The 23,195-nt window shown below is 37.5% G+C and overlaps 1 protein-coding gene across 1 annotated transcript in view; it reads left to right on the top strand.

Moving 5' to 3' along the window:
- The first annotated feature begins 1,266 nt into the window (after nucleotides 1–1,266).
- Nucleotides 1,267–23,195, top strand: part of LOC149549700 (uncharacterized) — a 49,233-nt gene continuing 27,304 nt past the window's right edge. The window contains exon 1 of the mRNA XM_089792988.1: nucleotides 1,267–4,623. Coding sequence (XP_089649114.1) covers nucleotides 1,628–4,623 — 2,996 coding nt within the window. The 5' untranslated portion in view covers nucleotides 1,267–1,627. The remainder of the gene's footprint in view (nucleotides 4,624–23,195) is intronic.

The raw sequence follows: 23,195 nt of genomic DNA, 5'->3' as shown, positions 1-23,195 counted from the left end.
GAGTTGCAAAACCTATCAAAACTGAGCACAGATACTTGAAACTTGAAACATAAGCTCTTTGGTTTATAATGAACAAACCCCTAAGCCAGTAGGCCATGACGCTCAATAGGGCTCAAGATATTCAAATTCAAAGAGAGCATGATTATTTGGGTTAACATTTGGGCAATATTTGCAGATTTGACAACAGCTAAAAATGATTCATTATAAAACCATTCAAAAATACAAACTAAGGACTCAAGATGCATAAATGGGCTGAAAGAAATGTGGGAAAAATATATATTCACTTGGTCTTGCTTGAAGTCCATCTAGGGTACCAATTCTCAAAAGCTCAAATAGGGCTACTTTTAACAACATTTCAACATGTCACTCTCAAAATTTGAGAGTACCAACAGAGGGGTGGAGAGCTTCTTTCATACTTCAAACTAGGTGTAGATAAGTAGAATGGCAAGATTGGAAAACCAATAAGACTCTTTTTGGCCTGCTAGTCATTCCAATTGTGATATATGGTTATAAGTTTTGAAAGAGCAACCTTTCTAACCACGCACTGAAAATATTTGAAAGTTTAGAAAAGCATCTTATCACAACTAACCTTAAAGTCAAATTAACAATTATGCAATGTGATTCTCTTGGTTGAAGTAGGTATGTTCCCAATGGAAGCTTCAAGAATGATTTGTTTGTTAAGTTATTCAAATAAAAATTATAATATGGATAAACATTGTTTGCTCAAGTTTGTAGACAATGAGAGAATAATATGTAGAAAGATGTAGATGAGGCAAAACAACACATGGTTGAATAAATGGTGATTGACCTGTAAAAAATGTCTCGACAATAATGAAGAGATAAAAAGACTCGTGTTGGAAAAATTTAGGACTGCCATGTGGACAAAGCAAATGGGGAGGGGAAAAAAACCTACTATGCAAAAGAGTTCAATCCCATTTCGAGTCATCAAGATAAAGACTACCTAAGAGTGATAATCAAAGGTAAAGCCAAATAGCTAGTGGCATAATTGAGAACCAAATCTCATCATCTCTAATATTGAACAAGTAGATAGATGGTTCTTAAATAGGTTTGAGATGAAAGAAAGTATAATTTTTCACATTAAAAAATGTATTGAAACTAAATAATATTTTTGAGATGAAAGAGAGTATAATTTTTTACATTAAAAAATATATTGAAACTAAATGATATTTCATTTTCAAATATGGTACATCTCATAATATGTATGCATAATATTAAAAGAGGATAGTTTACATTTAAAGGAAGGCTTTTTACATAACTATTCGCCTTTACCTTGTTTGCAGAGACTCCATAAAACTGTTTTGTGATAGAAGTTCATTAGAGGAGGGTTATAAAACATGAAAACGATTTAAACTTCTCACTAGTGGTCCCTTGGGCTATTTGATGTCGATAAAATACCTTCAGTCTATAGGGTATTCGTAGCCCTGGAACGCCTATGTCAGGAGTACCTATCTCACTTCTGTAAAACCCCAACCTGACGATAAACCCTAATAAAGGACATCGGACAGTTCAATTTTGACAAATCCTCATGGTTTTAATGCAGGAAGGTCACAGATCTCTGTCTGGATTGTAATCGAAGTCCCCACAGCTCATCCAGATTCCTCTTAAAATGGTGGAATCCAAGAGAGAGACAACGGGCAAGACCCCAAAGAATAAAGCCGTCAAGCTTAGAACAAAGGAAGAGGAAGAAACAGCGCAGGAATCGACACAAAATGAAGGACAAGCTGCGATGCAAATTTCGATCGAGGTAGAGCGCAACGAAAACGCCGATCAAAATGGTGCAGAGAAAGCAGAGGTCGATCAGAAAGTTACAGGAGCGGCAGAGGCTAACGAGATCAATAGAGAGGATAAATCCACGGACCCAAAAATTTCAGAGAAAACGGTGTCAGCCAAAAAAAATCGCAAGAGAAATGCTGCTAAATTAGTGGCTGGTGCGGAAAATACCGGGAGTTTAGCAGCGGGGACAGTGGATGTCGATAGATTTGCCGGTGAGCAGAAAAGTAGTCTCAATGTAGCTGACGAGTCGAAAAATGAAGAAATTTTACCTGAAGAGTATGTACAAGGGGAGCAGAAAAAAGAGGTAATTGTAGATTCCAATCAGATAGTTGGAAAATCCGAGCAGAAATGTGTACCCGAGGCAGAGTTGGAGACGGAAAGTCCACAGACGGTGAATAAAATTTTAGAGGTTGCAAAGGCCGATGAATCAGCTGCGAAGACACTGGAGCTGCAGCAGAAGGAATCAGAGAAGGAGATTGAGGTTACTGTGAAAATGGAGACAGCGCAAAAGCTCTCGGAGCAAATGGAGATCAATGAAATGGTGGAGAAAAAAATTGAGAATGAACAAAGCGAGGGCAACCGTAAGAAAAGTAAGGAAATGCAGCGAGCTAAAAAAGTAAAAGAAAGAGAAGGAAAATCAGAACATGAAAATGTACCAAAGGCAAAGCTGGAGATGGAAAGTCCACAGACGGTGAAGACAATTTTGGAGGTTGCGAAGGCCGATGAGTCAGCTACGAAGACACCAGCGCTGCAGCAGATTGAATCAGAGAAGGAGATTGAGGTTACTGTGAAAATGGAGACAGAGCAAACGCTTTCGGAGAAAATGGAGATCGATGAAATGGTGGAGAAAAAAATTGAGAATGAACAAAGCGAGGGCAAGTGTAAGAAGAGTAAGAAAAAGAAGCAAACGAAAAAAGTAAAAGAAGGAGAAGGAAAATCAGAGCAGGAAAATGTATCAAAGGCAAAGTTGGAGATGGAAAGTCCACAGACGGTGGAGTTTGCGCAGGCCGATGAGTCAACTGTGAAGAAAGTCGAGTTGCAGCAGAATGAATCAGAAAAGGAGAAAGTGGAGTTGCAGAAGAATGAATCAGAAAAGGAGATTGAGGTTACTGTAAAAACGGAGACCGAGCAAAAGCTCTCGGAGAAAATGGAGATTGATGAAATGATGGAGAATAAAATTGAGAACGAACAAAGTGAGGGCAACCGTAAGAAGAGTAAGAAAAGGAAGCGAGCGAAAAAAGTAAAAGAAGGTGAAGGAAAAGTAGAGCAGGAAAGTGTACCGAAGGCAAAGTTGGAGATGGAAAGTCCACATACTGTGACGAAAATTTTAGAGGTTGCGAAGGTCGACGAGTCAACTGCGAAGAAAGTGGAGCTGCAGCAGAATGAATTAGAGAAGGAGATTGAGGTCATTGTGACAGAGCAAAAGCTCTCGGAGAAAATGGAGATCGATGAAATGGTGGAGAAAAAAATTGAGAATGAACAAAGCGAGGGTAAGCATAACAAGAGTAAGAAAAAGAAGCGAGCAAAAAAAGTAAATGAAGGAGAAGGAAAATCAGAGCAAGAAAATGTACCCAAGGCAAACTTGGAGATGGAAAGTCCACAGACGGTGAAGACAATTTTGGAGGTTGCGAAGGCCAATGAGTCAACTGTGAAGAAAGTGGAGCTGCAACAGAATGAATCAGAGAAGGAGATTGAGGTTACTGTGACAGCCAAAAAGCTCTCGGAGAAAATGGAGATCGATGAAGTTGTGGAGAAAAAAATTGAGAATGAACAAAGCGAGGGCAAGCGTAAGAAGGGGAAGAAAAAGAAGCGAGCAAAAAAATTAGGAGGAGAACTGAAGAAAATCACAGAGGAAGAGGGAGAAGTAAAGAAAAACGCACAGGAAGAAGGAGAAGTGAAGACAATGAAGGTTGACGGAATAGTCGAGAAAAACCCACAGAATGATCATAGCGAGGGCAAGCGTAAGAAGAATAAGAAAAAGAAGCGAAAGAAAGAAGTAAAAGAACTGAAGAAAATCACAGAGCAAGAGGGAGAAGTAAAGAAAAGCACACATGAAGAAGGAGAAGTGAAGACAATGAAGGTTGACGGAACAATTACGAAAAGCCCAGAGAATGATCAAAGCAAGAGGAAGAAAAGGAATGGAGCGAACATGGAGGAAGGGGGACAATCGAAGAAAACCAGACAGGAAGACACCACAACGGAGGAACAGCAACAATGTAACACTATAGAAGTCATTGAAATGCTGGTGGATTCTCTCACCAAAGATGAGCTCTTGGAGGTTGTGAAATCGACTGCATTGAAAGAAGTGTGGTTTTCAGCTCACGTAGACCGTGTTGCAAACCGAGATGAATTAAAGAGGACAATATGTATTGAGAGTTTGAGCCATAGCACAAACTCAGAGATGCTCAGGGAGGCATTCTTACAGTACGGACAAATAGAAAAGGCTAACGTTGTAGTGCATAAAGAGAATGGTCATTCTAGGGGTTTTGGCTTTGTTGTATTTACCACTAAATCAAGTGCTTTAAGTGCTGTGAGGCATCCCATACAGAAAATCAATGGTCGATTGTCTCACTGCTCACTAACAAATGGCCAGCGCAACAGAAGCCACAACTCATACACGGGAATTCCTCGCCCAGGAAAATATGTTAATCCCGCCACACATGGTCCGGGAGGGTTTGCTAATCCCACAATGCTTGCCTTGGGCGAGCAGGTTGATCCGCTCGTGTTTGGTCCAAGAGTAAATTCCACCTTTTCTGGCCATTATCGTCAAGCTTCGATGGGCGATTTTCGGTATCCAAATCAATGGGGATATTCAGACCTACAAAATGAGTAAGTCTTATTCTACCTCACATAAACATTTCGTGCAATTTGTTATTTGCGAATGTGTGTTGAAAATTTATTCAAAGTAGTTTGTCTTCTTCTGGTGATAAGGCAAACAAAATTCAGGCTTTGCTATGTTTTTATTAAAACTGGAAGAATTTTTAGGTTCTTTTAATATGCTGCTAGTGTAACTAAAATATTTTCCAAATCTACATTTAATGTTTCAAACGTGCTTGAAAAGCACAACCTATACTGAGGGGGTAGTGGGGTGGGCTGAGGGAGAGTGTAATTAGTATTAGGATGAATTTTTTCACTTATTTCAAATCTGCAAATGTGACTTCAGAAATCATAAAGTAAACAACACATGTAAGGACATAGAAATTATGTGGAAAAGTTTGAAACTTTGAAGAAAAAACACCGAGGCAAAATATTACTTTTATTAATTTCTTACAAACTAGAGGCAACAACCCACATAAGACACCCATCTTACAAACGTGAGTTCTCTGAGCACCAGATCAGAAGGAGGCACCGACCTCCAATAAATTCTATTTGAATCTGTACTTCTCTTCATAAATCTGTACTTCTTTCTCTTCTCATCAACCTCACTCTGATTATAAATAAATAAAAAATCTTCTTACAGTGCATTTTCCATTTTTATTACATTAATATCCATAAAACTCTTCAAGGATAAAATCTATTAAAAATGGTGCTTCTCAAAATGGAATATTTTCTTAAATATCTTGGGTGCCCATACCTGATTATGAAACATTATCACATCTGCTTTAAAATCTGTATAAAATCTTTCTTTTTATGACACAAATCAGATTTGGTCTATCCTATCATATCCTCAAATCTGCGTTAAATCTTTTTTACATATGTTAAAATATTTCTTTTTAATGGCATAGTTCAGATTTAGTTATCATATCCTCAAACATTATTTTCTTGTTTCCTTCTGGAAGCGGCAGCTAGCTTTACGTGTTTTGCTTTCTTTTCTTGGCAGTTGTTAAAAATTGATGCAAGTGAAACTAGCAAAAACCAAGTGACAATCTTCTCTTTGAAAAGAAACAGGAATACACAAAACACTTTTCTTTTCGAAGGCGATCATTAAGAGATAGTAGTTGAGTACAAGTATCTTGGTATCGTTTTCCACAACAAACTCAGTTGGGAAATTTTAATTCGATGCAAGTGAAACTAGCAAAAACCAAGTGACAATCTTCTCTTTGAAAAGAAACAGGAATACACAAAACACTTTTCTTTTCGAAGGCGATCATTAAGAGATAGTAGTTAAAGCAAGTATCTTGGTATCGTTTTCCACAACAAACTCAGTTGGGAAACATGTAAAGCAAGCAGAATTTACAATGGCTGGAAAACGCTATATTCCTTACAAAATAGATGTAGGAAAGTAGAGTCATGGGTTTGGAAAACAAAGAAGATGCTTTTTGGTTTGTTAGTTTCTCAGTTATCCTTTACGGATTTGAGATTTGGGGTAGCAGCATGTTAGATCAGAAATGAAGGCAATCAGAGAGAACCCAAAAATATTTTATCATCAGCAGCCTCAAAATTAAAACCGCGGTTCCCTATGATGTTAAATCTGGACTAGAAACTAATAAATAAAACATCTGCATATATCCTGGGAAAAACCCTCTGCAATGAGGGAAACAACCCAGCCTCAAAGATGAATCCTTTATTTATATGAAAACCTTCATTACATATTGACAGAGCTACAGCTCTATGAACATATAAAGCATTAAATAAGAATCGATCACCTCTGATCAATGGCAGATAAAACTTGATGATACTGAGCATATCAGAATCATCAATTACAATATCGAAAAAGTCACACTGAGAAAGATAACTCTAAAGAATGTATATATTTCAATGATAAGAAAACACAGATTGCCGTACGAAGAAAAGAACTGATGATACTGTTCTTGCCAAAAACGCTCATCAATTTGCCAACGCGGGCCACTGTGTGATGCTGTGAGATGATATTAATAATATCATAACTGCTGCCGTGAGATGATATTCGCTAATATCATTACTGCTGTCGTTTTCACTAATAAGACCAACAATGACTGAAGGAAGAAAAACACGTTGAATAGCAATTTTAAATAACTGAAAACAAGCAGCCTTCAGCAATATCCTTCTTGGCAATACGTAACTGCTAAGAGAAGATAACCGATTCCAGCAAAGGGCGCGGGACCCAGAATTGAACCAAGTATGAAATGTAATACACCCTGTTTATATGATACACAAACAAATTTCTCCATACAAACATTAATTCATATTTAATGCAAATTAATCATTGAATCGTAATTTACAGAATTTCATATATGGCTAATATATTTAACATATGAGATCTTATTGGTGGAAACATGCATATTTCCTTTAGAGGCTTCAACAACAGTTCGGTCGTTAAGCTATCTAAAGAAAATTCAAGGTATGGAAAAACATCGTTGGCCTAAACTGATCATAGATGAAAGACTAGATAGAAGAAAGAATACATGGATGAAGCAAAACCTCAATTGGATGAAGAAAATGAAATGTTAATATGCATGAATATCTGGATAACAATGAAGAAATACAAAATTTGGGAGGGAAAAATTCAGGACCATGTGGTCAAAACAAAATGGGCGCAAAACAGATTACCATGTCAAAGAATTCAACCCTACGGAAGATCATGAGGAGAAAAGCATACATAGGAGCAAATATATATATATACACACTCAAATTCTAATAGGAAAAAAATCACGAATCCACGAATCCGATTCATGTACCTGAATTGGTAACTAAGGTAAGTTCAAGGAACATGTTTTGATTATGGTATTATGTTACATAATGTCAAAATACACTTTGTTTGAAAGTGAATCCTTAAACTAAATTGTTGATTACATCATTAAACACATCCATTTGTTTTTCTGGCAACAACCTTTTTGGAACAAAAATTGGTTTAGGTTTATTAATTTTCATGGTGAATTCTTTGTTAGACATTGTCAAGGTGTGGTAGAGAGCTTCATTAGGTGTTTTTTCAACTTTTTTGTTGTTGTTCAAAATTCAACTAATAATTTTAGGTGGAATGTTTAGAAGTGTTCATACATTTTCGAACCTTTTGGTTAGCTAAAATAAATTTTATTATGGCAGGCCTCTCCAACATGAATATGTTAGAACTTTCTCTTTGCTTACCATCTCCTCTAGATTCTTTGATTGAGTTTATAGATAGAGTACTTCTATATGCTTCTCTTAGTTCATATTCCTTTGTACCACAAATTGAACTTTGTAATTCCTTCATCTCGATTTTGATATTCTTTAGCTTTTGATCCTTTAGTATGGAGATCTTTGCAAGACCAATCTTCATTGGATTTTCTCTTTATCAGTATTGTATACCTCAATTAATCCATCATAATTGGGGTACTTAGTGTAATTTTTGCATAAACAACTTTCTCATCAATAATTGGGGCACAATTCCTTAGTATTAATTTAGACACAACAGCTTCTTGATTTTAAGAAGGGAATAAAATATTGAGGGGAAGATAATCTTCTTTAGTTTCAAGGCCCTTGTCTATTAGCATCTGCAAGAGTACGCAAAAAGGTCTTGGGTTTATAGACTCTACATCTTTATTATGTGTAATTGCACCTCTAATTGTGCATGGGGATTTTGGGTATTCTATTTACCACAAATATATACCCATTCAAGTCATTCTTATTTGTTGTTTGTGAGTGTTTGTTTACATTTGTTAAAGAAATATTATTTTTGCTTATATTGTTGACTATGAGAGTTGTAATGCCTTGCCCGGAGATTCTTGGAACAAGGATTAAATATAAGCCAAGAAATTTTTTAAACAAGTATGAATGCACATGACAACATCATACAAGGATCAAAAGGTTTGCAACAGAAGACTTTACCAACAATCCCAACAACCAACAAATCTCCAAACGCCACTACCAAATTGACACAAACAGAGAAACGAAACCAAAGACGACAATAGAACAAAGAATCTCAGATCTGTCAAAGCATGGAAAATTAAGCAAACCCAAAGGGTACTTAAACACCAAAATGCATTCCCCGAAAACTAGTGGAGATGCCCCTTGTTTTTCGTGCGAGGACAACAGTTGATAGAATTTCACGCAAGGAAGTACAGTATGCCACGCGAGAATTTGCCTTTCGTGCGAGGAAATGCACCAAACGGTGTGAGGAAACACTTGGCCTAGCAGCCAAAACACCCATAATTGGTGTGGGTTTCGCGCGAGGAAGTACCAAGAGCTCTGCGAGAAAACCCAGAACACCACACGAACTTTTGCACTCTCACGTGAGAAAGTACAATTTAGTGCGAGGATTCAAAACAAGCCAGAAAACATTAAGGTAAAAAGCTAAGAAATGAAGATTCCTCCACACCAGGGAGTACCGGATCCACAATCAAGGCATAGACACTCGAATCATAACAACTGAAAGACGGAAGCTGAATTTAATCATCTAAACATAGCAGTGAAGGAAAAGTATTGAAAGCAACATCGCAATGTACGAACATAACAAAACTCAAGCGCGGTTCCTCCCAACCATAATAGCATCATGAGACCTCGAAGGTTCTAGCCATCCTCCATGCCTAACATCCCAAACTACCAACTAGATAGTTGGAGTTGTCTTATGAGGACGTCAGTACTAAAGCATAATATCATCATAAAAATAGGAAATCTAACATGCTAAACCAATAAGCAATAGATACTCCAACTAAGAAAATCACATCGTCTAATCATACGCTAAACATCATAATAAGGAAATGTGTCAATACTAACATTATCTAAACGTGATATACAAGCATTCCAATGAAAGCATAAATCACAAGAAAGCATACTCCGGAACCCGAAGTACCAAGTGAAAACATCCAACAACGGTTGCATTAGGATAATAGACTCTCTGTACGGCGGTCCCCAACAGTGATAAAGGTAGCTATGCTTCCCAACCACGTAGAACTTGTTGATGTGTGTTTTATGACTCACCAAATAGTAGAACAAAATACTGAAATATCTTATCCTCTCTTGAATAAAGTCTTGTGTATGCTAAGATTGCTAGAAGATCATACAATGACTTCAAGGTTCCTTTAATGCCAGGTCTGGACTGTGGATAAGATCGGTGGTTGATGTGATTTGCTGATGATCACAAGGGGCCTTACGTGTTTATTTAGATTCATTTCAAGCCATACTGGACGTGGGAGCTATCTTAAGGTTTTGCAACAAAGTGCTTTTTTTGGAGTTTTCACAGAATATGCAAAAATTGAATAAGATAGGGTTTAGGAGTTATATTCTAATCCTAAGGGTAGTGATAACAACAAATAGTACTCTAGTGGACAAATTCCTCAATTTATTGAATTCCGCTTCGCCAAGTTATACTACAACTATGCATGAATTGGTGCAATCTTCAAGGGTTATGCCAAAGATTTTCATATCACCACATACACCATCATAAAGAACAATGTATACGAATGATAGAAATTGAGCATATGCATGAAAGGGGTTCAGGCTAACTTTACACAACGAATTAGAATCACTAAAACGTCAAAAGTTATATTGAAAAACTTGTTTTTGTGAATTGGCTTTGAGAGAGCAATTCTTCATCTGGGACGCAAACCCCAGGTTCTGGATTGGCTGGGACGTAGCCCTTAGCAGTTATTGGCATTGGATTCTTCAGACAGTGTGTGTTGCTGTCAGGGATAGAGTACGCCATTCTGTATTGTGGATTCAGGTTGCAGATTTATGGTTTAGCGTTGTAGATTGATTGTTTCAGCTGGGATGTGATTCCTTGCAGTCTTAGGGCCGCCATTTGCAGCAGTTTGGCATCATTGTTGGATGTAAGCTCCTTGGAACTGCATTGGATTTATTATTTGGCTTTATAAATCAGAAATTTGCTTGGTACGATTTATAGCAATTCTGATTTGGCTCTATGCTCTTATTTATTTTCAGTCTCCTCTCATGTTTATTGTTCATTATTCATTACTATTGTGAAAACTATCAAAAAACACAAAACAAAAACAAAACCTTTTGCAACTTCTGTCTATTCTCAAAGACCATCAAATAAATCACAGGAAAATATAGTTTATTAATTTAAAAACTACAGCAGATCAACAAGGGCATCCATCAGGGATCTTTCAACACCATCATATTCTTCATTGCAATCACCACACATCAACTAGGCTAAACTTAATCTAATTGAAAAAATTTAGGAGAACAAGCAAGCACTGAGACACATCAAGTATTCACCAAACTCCAATGAAAACTTTATTATCTCAGTAACTCATAGCAACAATCTCATAAAAGTCTCCCTTTACAAATGAGAAATGAGGCCTTTATATAGGTCCTCGATTACAATAGGTGGCCTGAATGATCACAATAACTGATGGCCAAGATTGTGCCACATCAGCCCTAATTAGGGTTAGGGCAATGGAAAGGAATCTACATTAATGCCACAAGGAATCCACTACTGTAGTGGGTAATAAATGCCCACTATGCATGCTAGTTTAAGGAGTGGGGTGTAATAAATGATCCCTATGCACACCCACTATGCATTTAATGCATCTATCCTTGATTTTTTCACCTGAAAGATCGAAATCGATCTAACACTGTTTCCAACTCCTCTGTACTAATGCTTGGTGCAGATTCTTGCTTGAATTCTAGAACTGCAATTGCTTTTTTTGCTTTTCCCAAGCTTTCATCCCAATCTGGTAGTAAGTCCTTGGTAGTGTGCATTGTATTTGAGAAGATGGAGAAGTCTTCAAAATCATCTCTTCCATATACATTTAGTTGAAAGAATTCCTCTAACTTGACTTTCAGATTATCAGTTGTTATTTCTTCTTCCAGCAATCTCTGTGATAACAAGGATGCAACTGCATTTGATATTCCTTGCTTGATGTTATCAACAATCTTCTTCCATCGACTGGATTCCCTGGTAAAGCTCTCAAACATTTCCTTAGCCATGATCATTGCACTGTACCATCGAATAAAATCATAGACATCCCCCTCGCTGATAACTCGACCATCAATCAATTCTTGCTTTGGGGTCTCCATCAGATTCTGAATGTCGGCAATCACCTCTTCTTTGTAAATATGCTCATCCACCCATGATTCCTCCATGCATTGGATCCTAGAGATTGCAGCCAATGCCCTATTGTGCACTTGTACTAATTCTTCTGCATGTTTGAAGGCTACCTCTTGAATTCCTTCGATCCAAATCTTTGCACCTTGAGCAATCCGCTTGATTCTGTCAATATCACCTACCACTTCACTGGAAACACCTGTTGGAAGGACAAATGATGGACCTTCCTCTCTTACTGGATGAGGCAAGTTATTGATTTACTGACATAAGGCCCTAATTTCTCTTTTCTGCTTTTCATACCCTTCTTCTACTTTCTTCAGCCTATCCTTCAAAGCCTATGTGGAGTCATCAAATTCTTCCAATATTTGCTCTCGGGAGGCCCGACCAAGATTTACTTCCATAACATGATATTCATCTGGAGCAATCTGATTTTTTCCTTTGTCAACTGTGGGAGTTGCAATCTGCAAGATTCTGGATCCTGATTCTCCTCTAATGAATTTAGTATATCTTTTTGCTTTCCCTTGTTCTTCTGATCGGTCCAAAATTTCCTGTAATTCAATTGCTGGACCAACCTCCCTTTGTTGATGCAATTGAATTCGTTGCCTCAACTATTTTGGAATGGGTATACTTTGGTCCCCTGGAATTACCAATTGTTCTTTCCTTTGGACCGCTCGAATGTTAATCTCCTCTTCACCTCCTGGACTATCCATTGTAACCTCAGGAACTACGGCTTCGGCACTTGGAAGATGTATTGCTACTCCTGGAGTTTCTTCCTCTAGTGGACCATCTCCATCATTAATCATTTCTCGCTCTAAGATCGTAGCGAGACTTTCCTTTGTAGCAATATCTTGATCTCTCCCTCTTTCTTGCATGGACTTTTCATAGGCATTTATACTCAGCCTATCATGAATTGGCCTATCCAAATTCTCTTCTTGCTCAAATCTCCTTATACTTGTCCCTAGATCCTGCCTTTCAAATGTTTTTATCTCTTGGACACTTGGAGTTCGACTTGGAGAAGAGGGAGCATCTCCATGTTTCTGCTTCTTATTTTGAGGTTCTTGGATGACTTCCTCAATCCTAGGACGCTTTTCTCGAGGTACCTCTTTCCCTTTCTTGGTTCCTACATCTTCAGATGGAGTTCCTCTTTCCTCAACAATCCCTTCAGATATTTGTCCTGATCTTTCATCCCTAAGTGGTCTATGACGAAGCAACCTATATGTGAATCCATTAGCTGGTGCAACTAATTTTTCAAGCTTACGCTCGATCCACCACTTTGTAAAATCTAAGACTGGTTTTGAAAGAGCTGTGAGATCTGTAATTTCTTTCTTCTTCCAATCATATGGTTGAGCTGTCATTTCTGGATTGAATCCCTTTCGCATCATGTTTGGGTCCTCCTCCATTTGATCAGGAACCTTGAATATGTTGCATGTTCTAATAATGTTCAATGGTAGTCTTGAATGCAACCTTTTGCTAATCTCGTTCTCATTTGCTGCATTTGCCCAAAAGTATTCAAGGTGAACCTTGTGTTGGTACTTTGATCCTCCTATTGATGAGACATTGTTGTAAGGATCAAAATCATTCCTTTTTGGATAAAGCGGAAGGCGGAAGAAGTGGAGCTCATGTGATGATTTTTTTGCAACTTTTAGACATGGGCATACCTCAGTTTTCCCTTCTCCTATGGAAATTGGAAATTGCAACCCCAACTTCTTTTTCCCTTTCTGAATCTTGTCATAGGCTGTAAGTTGTCGATTAAGCTCTAACAAGACCATCTTATCCGTTGGATACCTGGGAAGTTTGTATGGCTCCGTGGAGAATCCTTGAACTCTGATGTATGAAAAAGTAGGAAACTGAATGAACCAGGCACCATATTCCTCGACCAACTTCATCGCACCCATTGACATTCTTATATGTGGCCTCTTTTGTAATGTTCTTACTATGCGCATGGCAAATATATCATTAACCTTCATGTAATCGTCCTTTGAGTACAAATGCAATTGTGGGTAACATTCATGGACTTTGAGGTGTTGGGTTCCGCTTCCAATCGGTCCTTTGCATCGTAGTCCATCATAATTTGTCCTCCGTGCTAGCATGTAGATGACATAGGAACTCATGTAAAATTTCCTTGTATGCTCTAGATTCATCAACTGTTCATTTAGATTATCACTTATGAGCCCAACCCAATCTATTCTGTCGCCTTCCTCCATCACCTGCTGAACAAAATACCACATCCAAGATTCAAACCTATAAGAATAAGGCATGCCAAATATGCAACTCAATATCATGACCATGTCACTATATTCCCTCTGCAAGTCAAGCCATACTATTTCCTTAGGAATCTTGGAATGATGTGATCTATTCTTTTTCAACCATCTTTTGTTGATTATTTCTTCATAGAAATTGATTCCAGACATGTAGATTCTCAGTGCTTGCTCTTGTGTCTTTGTGACCATCCTTGGGTGAGAAGGAATTCCAAACGCTTCAAAAATGGATGCCGGAGAAAAATCTTCGAGAACATTTGGTTCAGAATCCCTGATGGTTCTATCTCTAGGATTGTAGTGTTTGGTACATTCCACAATCAACTCTGGATGTTGAAAAGGAGGGAAACTAGCTGTAGCGAAAATTCCACTTCTCACAATTCTGGTGGCTAGGTGTGTCGTGTGATAGTCACTATATCCGAGCATTCTCCGGTTAAAATCTTTCAAATCAAGGTCGCCAAGACTTGTATCTTTGATTTCTGCCCACTTTGATACAATTTTGGATTCAAGATAGAATCCTCTCCTTTCATTCTTTATCAATTGTCCTCGCGTTTCTCCTGTTCCCCTGGGCTCTGTCATTCTCCTTTCCTGCAAAATAGAAAATGTACACACATAAGACTATGCAAGGAAAGTATTAAAAACAACAGATACAACTTGTGCATAAGACAGATGTTGGATTTTTGCCAAAATTTCCGTACTCCTTTCAAGATTCACTTTTCAATACTTCCGTGAGAAATATGCAATTTTCACAACTCACTGCAAAAAAAATTCCTTTCTAATAGGATTCAAAATCCTCTATCCTGAATTCCTAGAAAACTCCTCAACAATTTCAAAAAATTTCCCAAAAATCTGCTTTCTTGAACTCCTTGAATCTCGCTCCTATTCTCAATTTGCTCTTTAGATTTTTGTGTGAGCCTGAATGAATGAGAGGGTTTCTTATAGAAATCATCCTTCACAAAAGATGCCTTTAAAGCTGTAGACTAAAATTAGGCAGTTGCTTTACTTAGCCATCACGGTTTCCATCTTTTGTGCCACTTGTCGCTTTTGCTGTTTGTTTCAAAAAGTTGCTATTTTTGATGTTCTTAGCTTCAAGATGAAGCTAAGTATTTCTTATCCCCTTTTGATTTTGATTTTGATTTTAGTTAATTAAATATCAATTAAAATCAATATTTTATTAATTTCCACGTTTTAATGAAAAATCAAACTTTTTTGCAACTTCTCTCCAATATTTATTTTTGGATTTATTATTTAAACAACCAAATTAAATATTATTAAAACTAATATTTAATTTTGTAAATCCAAATTTTTTTTTTTTTGAAGGAAAATTGTTTTTTCGCTTTTCTTTGAATCCAACTTTTCCCTTCATAAGGAATTTCATTCTTTTGCCTTAAATTTCGGATTTTCCTCAAAATTTTCCAATATTCCTGCTTTTCATGATTTACCAGCTGGCAACTGTTTCCAAAGAGCTTATAGAATTTTCTTTGGATGCATTCATGGCCACAGGGTTCTCTGAGCCATTGTCTGAGCTGGGAAGACAAAATCTGATAATGATTCCCTGACCGTTCTATACTTACCAACAAATTCCAACTTCAAATGTGTTGTCTAACTGCAAGTGCTCATTTTACTGCCTAGTTATCCTTTTTAGTGTAGCCAGGGCCATCTGCTTTGTTCATTTGGAATCAGGGCAAATGTTTATTTGATTGCCCAATTCCCGTTATATGTATAGCCAGGGTTATCTGCCTTGTTCACGATGCACATGGAATTGGAGTGGCAAGGACTTGTGCTTGAATGCACGCATAAAATTTTCTTCTACCAATTTGCTGACTACATGTTCAATTCTTCCCAATGCAACACTTGTGTCATGCATTTGTTTCAAAGCTTTCCTCAGCCTGGCGCGATTATGTGCTCCACGATTTATGGAAAGTGGGATTTTTGCGGAATAATTTCTGTGAGTAGCCCAACTCTGTGCTCCATGATTTAGGGGGCGGGCTTTTTTCAAACTGGAGGATTTTATCCTTTGCCAACATTCCACGGCAACAACAAATCTGCACTCCTAAACTTGCGGGGTCGGGCCTTTTATGGAGTGAAGGATTTTATCCTTTTCCCAATATCCTTTGCTATCTTAAAATTGCGCTCCTGAATTTGCGGGGTCGGGCTTTTTATGGAGTGAAGGATTTTATCCTTTTCACAATATTCTTGCACTATCATAAAATCCCGTTGCATGGAGAGTTCAAAGCGCAGTTTTAAAACATTCGGGGATTTTTTCACTAGTTGACCATTCCTTGCTTGAGGTTGACTTGCGCTCCATAAAACCAGGAGATAGCTGGCATATGATTTTAAAGAAAGGGGGTCCCAGGCTTGGGCGATGGTGACTGGCAGTCACAACAGAACCCATAGGTCCACTCCCACCGTGCTGATGGAGATAATGATCCAACCACAAATACACAAAAAGCACAATGTCCATGGCTAACACTCACGCCAAACAGTTTGATGACTGAAACCAAGAACAAGGATAATGCATAAACTATAGGTCTTGGTCAGACACTCAGTGGGCTACTACGTAGGGGCTAACATCATGGAGAGTCACTTGGCATCAGAAAGCCCAAGCTCGGATCGTGCGGCTCAACTCCCCAATGGAAGGGCCTCGGACTAACATTTTATTATCTTAAATTTTATTACCACCTAGTGTTTTATTTAGTTATCACTTACTTAAAACTTTTGCATGCAATGCCTTGGGCATGGACACTAGGCTACGGATAAAAGAAGCCCCCTCCATATGTTACCCTACCCTACCCATGCTCATCTAATGACGAGTGCCCGTAGGCATGCACATTCCCAACCCAACCCCAAATGATCACAACTTTTGGCAAGTCCACGAAAGATTGGGCCTCGCAAGTCACCCGACAAATGCACGCGTAGGTGCTCGTGTGTGGCGCACCACCATTACAAAGATCATTAGACAAAGACTGGATCAAAACACAAGCAAAATATCACTCAACCGAAAACAACTCGGGAGGACAAATTCTACACGGATCCCAAGAACAATAAAACCAGACATCATGAAGTCACTCAACTAGCCTCAATCCGGGAGGATGAATTCTGGAGGATGGATTCTGCACAAATCCCAATGATGCAACAAGACCAAACATCATGAACTCACTCAACTGGCCTCAATCCGGGAGTATGGATTCTACACGAATCCTAGTGTCCACGAAATAACAAGTGTCCAAAAGAAACAATAGCACATGGTATAAAATCACTCAACCAAACACAAAGTTGGGAGTTCGGATGCAACACGTATCCCAATGCAACATAAAAGTGCAAGAATGATCTAACTGGCATCCCAACGGATGATCCAGGTCTACAACCAACATCATGCCAAGAAAACCCAAGAAAACATGCACACAAAATGAGGTAAAAGCCTCAAAACTCAAAAAATCCAAAATTAAAACCCATTTGGTCTTAAGGAACAAAAGCCACGAAAATCCAATAAAATTTGGGTTTGGAGTCCGTATGCAAAAACAACCAGCATGACAGTGCAAAACCCCAAACCCTCATCTCGAAAAATAGGAAAATGCTCATACCCGCTCAACCGGGTAGAGCTAGCATACATACACGGAGGGGAACACTAGTTCTTAGCCTCCTAACAAATGGCTACCAAAAAACAGAAGTAGAAACATAGTTGAAACAATAAAACAGGAGAGCCCTACCTCGCAACCAAAGGGGGGAAATGGGAATCTGACAATAAAATAAAAACTCTGCAGAAGTAGCCAAAAATCACGACAATTCAAGGTCTCCTTGAATTGGATCCAATGAGACCAATCTTGCGATGATCCCATGCCCTTAGCTCCCACAACGAATAGAACAGTAATTCCTCATGAAGAGGATTTTATGTTTACTCTCAAACTTTCTAATTCAAAAGTGAGAAGTGAGGAATTAACTTCCTTTTAGGATACTTATTCACTTTTCAAGTAAATAATCAATTAGGGCAAATAACCAACCAACCTAGTTAAACCCCGAATCAATGCAAATGAAAATAGGCTATTCCAAGTAATTGAAATTCATCTACGACAAAGTTGCCAGAAATTAAATTAATTAAAATAAAACCCAAAAATCAAAAAACCAAAATCACAGAATCCTTAACAATTTTGTGACAATACGAACCTCTAAATGCACAGATACGTTCACAAGTCTAGTCACATAATACAAATGTGTCCGAATTTATCAATTCACCAGAAGGTTTAATTTAAACATTTAAATAAGATACGTCGACCATACAGGGGTGACATTGGTAAATATGAATAGCTGAATCACGAACTCCATGTGCGACTCATAGCGAGGGATATAAATCCTACACACTAAAATATACGATCAAGTGCAATTGCATATAATAAAATAGTCAAAGCAATAAATGCATTAAATCACTTAATTTAACCATTTATTCAATTATACTGATATAATCTATTTACATCACTCACGCTCGCATATAGCATAATGAAGCAAGAATGAAGTAAATAATCATAGCATTAAATCCATCACATAACATAATTAGAGATATGTCCAAATACCGGATAACTAGATATCATCATAAAACATACTATCATCTCAAAATGGCATCATCATGCAAATATGATCAACTGAACAGCATAGTAGTCTAACATCTATGATATTGAAATCAAAGTATAACACCTGACCTTCAGATAATCTCAAATGTAAAACATAACATGAGTAACAAGTATCTCTCGAATCAAAATATAACAAGGTAAATATCTGTAGCACATAACCAATGAATCCAACATAGACAATCCATTTCTAATTATTTAAGCATTTAATAATGGTTGTTTAAATAACATGAAAAGACACTTAAAACACATAAGCTAACACAGTCATAAACATGACTAACCACTGCTACAGGAACCTAGTCTAGTGTAGCAAGATAATAATACATAGTGCAATCTTTGCACACATCTCAAGGTAATCACGTAACAACATCATGATGCCACATTGATCCTAGTAACCACTGGCACAAACCTTAGTGAACCATCTAACACATCATAATCTCGTAAATCAGCCATAAGCATAATTAAAGCAATTGATACAGTAACATAAATACAATCACCTCAAGGGTGTAGACCACTCATGGTCACAATCACGATCCCTTCTCGAGAAGAAATCAACAAGGTTGCATCCATCAAGATGACTTAAAGAAATCAAATGGGAGAGGCACTACAAGAGTCATGAATTAAGACCTTAGGGTTCTAACATGTTAATGGGAAGCTCCCCGAGTAAACCCTATGCTTGTAGCTTGGTTGTATGTGCCCTTCTTAATCATAATGAATTGGTGGACAATTAGCCCATTTTTTCAATTTTCCATGGGTGGGTTGGTAAGTAAAGGGGAACTCCAAAGTTCTTGGAGAGCACAAGTTCAATTTAGTACAATTGTTTTCCATGGCAATGAGATCAAAAGTTGGTGATGTGGTTACTCATGACACTTTCAAAAAGAATTAGGATGCTTGCTTACATCACTATACAATTGAAATGATTTTTTTTCTTTCCCACTGGGACGTGAAAGTGCCCTTTTTTATATATCTAATGAGTCCATAAAATGAGTATAAAAGTGTTTTCTATTAAATGTGATTCATTATATTCAAAGTGAGTACAAAACTGCATCATGATGCAAAATCTTCATACAATATTTAGTTGGCGACTATTTATGATGATTGCCTTTTAAAACCATTATCATAATTCATAAATTGCTTATTAAATCATTTGGCATAACTTTGGGGGAGGTTCTAATTTTTGCTTTCCATACTCATTGATTGAAATTGAAGGATGTGTTTGTGGCTTGGACTTGAACAAATCGATAACAATCTCTTATATTTTGTCTACCGTTTTTGTGCAATGTTGAAGCTTGTATTGTATTTTTTTAAAAATAATGACATTTGAACCATTGACTAATAGTGTAACGCTACATCATTGACCAACAATGTTATGATATTGACATAGATAATTTTCCAAGTTGTTGATTCTAGTCTCTACTCCCAAATCCCCTCATTGTATTCAAATTTCTTATATTTGAAGAGATCCTAGTAGTTTGTGGGGGTTTAAAAATAGAAACCTGTCATGTCCCGTACCCAGTTGGGTCAGTTGACACACAACTTAAATGTTATAAATATGTTAGTTACTAAATATATCAAAAATAAATAAATAAAATATTATTATTAAAAATAATGTTTCTTTTGGCCTGTTAATGGGCTGAAATGGTTTAATTTATCAATCTCTAGGGACAATTCAAAGCGGAGCATTTTGGCTTGTGTATGCAAAGGCTTGATACAGCCACAAAAAATGAAGTGGAAGCACAACAATGTAGTGAAATTGACAAAGAGATTGTTGGTTTAGATGCTTCATCTAGAGGGAGTTTCACATATTATAATGAGTGCGATAATTAGAGGAACAAGGAATTGGAAGTTGATAAATTAGTACAAATCATAAAACAACATTCAAAACTTTCAAAATTTCCCACATTAAATGTGATGGAAAAATAGAGGTGGGAAAATTTTCCAAGTTAGTGGTAGAGCTAATGCAAGAGGATGATAAGGTATGGGAAGATCTATGAGGTAGTCATATGGGAGTGGAGGTGTCTTGCAAGAATAGTACGACAGGATGGTAAATAGCTGATTAATTACCTCACATTATTTCCTGTCTTGATGGTGACATGATGAAGGGAGAGCACTATTGAGGACACATTACTCTCCCTGTAATTTTTCTTTTGTGTTCTACATGAAAGTAGCTCACATTCCATATTTTGTCTACTCATGCATTTTACACTTTGAAATGCATAGCATAAATGTTATCCTGTGCCCATTGCAGAATTTGTGTCTTGCTAAATGATGACGCCACAGGTAAACATGGCGGTTTTCTGCCCCTTTCTTCCACAATTGTCTAGTTTTTCAAGAAAAAATTGCTGCGTGAAAATCATTATAATCTTTTGATGAAAGGTGCTTGTCCTAATACCACAAACACCTAAGAAAAACAAATAAATAACAACAATTTGCGAGAACAAAATATGGCTTATTATCGCCGCAAATGCAAAATTACAAATTTTTGAAATACAATATGCAAACCCACATGGGCGCCTTCCTTACAATAATTTGCAAGACAGAGCTACGCAATATCATCCAGAGCTGCTTAGACATCACTATGGGCCTTCATTATATAGGCAAAATTTCACCACCCAAGAAGGTTCTAGATATGAACCCTAACCTTTGAAGCCAACAAAACCCTAATTAATTATTATTTTCTTATTTTTAACATAGGGTCAGCCCTAATTATGTTTTTAGTTACCCCAAATTCGGGAGGCCATAACTTTCAAACCATATGTCCTATTTTCAACTATAAGTACTTTTTGGAATTGTCGGCTCTTGAACTATAGCATCTAAAAGGCGTTAGCGCTTGTCAACTCAGGCACAAACATTGTTTTGGAGCCTCTAGGCCTTCAAAATTGAGCTCAAAGGTTTAATACCCAAAAACCTCAATAACTTTTGCAATACACATGGTATGACAATGTAGCTCCACTGGCAGTCTAATATGACTATAAGATGTACCTTCACCTGTGAAACTAGAACACTCCGAGATCGTATAATCCACTTACTAAAATTATCAAGTTTCCATAAATAGTAACCCTGTACTGAAATAACCCTTATTGAAAATGACAAAATAGAAATATTTTTGGGTGATGCAAGATTGCCCTTACACCCAGGATGCTCTTGCATCAACACTCGGTGTAATTTGAGAAATGACCCTGTCACGTTTCAAGTGTTCAGAGGAAAATCAAGACGGTTAACCTCCTCCCTTGTCAGCCATGATGAATCTTCTACTGGCCTCCCTTTCCATTTGACTAGGTACTCTTCATATGTTCTGTTCCATGTATTTCTGCCAACATGACTGTCTAGTATTTCCTCAATCTCCATTGTAGTTGAAGTAGTTGCTGGAACTTTACTGCGCTTCTGCAATCTCATCTCCATCACCTCCTTTGTGATATTCTATCAGTTTTGAAATGTTAAATACGGGTGAAATATTCAGTTCAATAGGCAACTCTATGTCGTTGGCATTTCCAAATTCATGCTTTTTCAGTATCTTGCATGGTCCAAACTTCTTCATTTTCAGCTTATTATATGTACCCATTGGAAAATGCTCCTTTCTAAAATGAACCATGACTTTATCCCCAACTTGAAATTCTTTATACCTTCTTTTCTCATCTGCCTTAGCCTTGTACTTCGTATTCAACCTCGTAGTATGCTTCCTAACCTCCTCATGGATATTCTTCAAATGTTCAACAACATCTTTAGCTTCAGTACTCCTTGTTTCTCCTTTATCCAACTGCCTGAATTCAGAAGCATTTTTGGGGCTGCTCCCATATGCAATCTGGAATGGTGATTTACAAGTACTCCTATTGACAGAATTATTATATGCAAATTCTGCCTATAGTAAAATCAGATCCCAACCTTTTCACTTATCTCCAACCAAGCATCTCAACAAATTTCTCAAACTCTGGCTCACAACTCTGTTTGTCCATTAGTTTGTGGGTGATGGGATGAGCTGAACTTCAAATCTGTCTTCAATTTCTTACACAATTTATGCCAAAAATAACCAACAAACTTGGATCTCGATTAGAAACTATATTCATTGGCAGACCATGTTGTCTCACCACTTCTTTGAAAAACAACTCCGCTACATGAACAACATCACTAGTCTTCTTGTAGGGAATGACATGTGCCATTTTTGAAAATCCACCAACCACCACAAATATCGAATCATGCCCTCGCTGTGTCGTTGGTAAACCAAGAATGAAATCCATGTTGACATCTTCCCATGGCTTCTTAGGTACAGGTAATGACTGATATAACCCCATATTTTGCTTCACTCTTTTCGCCATTTGACATAATCTGCAACACTGCACAAACTTCTTCACATCTTGCTGCAATTGTGGTCAATAATAATTCTCAACAACTAAAGCAGTGGTTTATCTCTACCAAAGTGTCCAACCAATCGTCCACTATTCTTCTCCTTAGTGGGATTCTCCCTCATAGAACTTCTGGGAATGCGCAAATGACTTCCCTTGAACAATATACGATCTTGGATTATGAATTCCAACCACTTCGTTCTCTCAAGTGTAACAAAATCTGTACAACTTTTCCAAGCTTTACCAAAATCACGATCCTCCGGATACAAATTCTTGAGTT

This window comes from Cupressus sempervirens, chromosome 7 (genome assembly GCF_028749045.1).
Source record: "Cupressus sempervirens isolate cs-2001-9-10 chromosome 7, ASM2874904v1, whole genome shotgun sequence".
Lineage (NCBI taxonomy): Eukaryota > Viridiplantae > Streptophyta > Pinopsida > Cupressales > Cupressaceae > Cupressus > Cupressus sempervirens.
The sequence above is the reverse complement of the archived record's forward strand: the minus strand, read 5'-3'. Positions and strand labels throughout refer to the sequence as shown.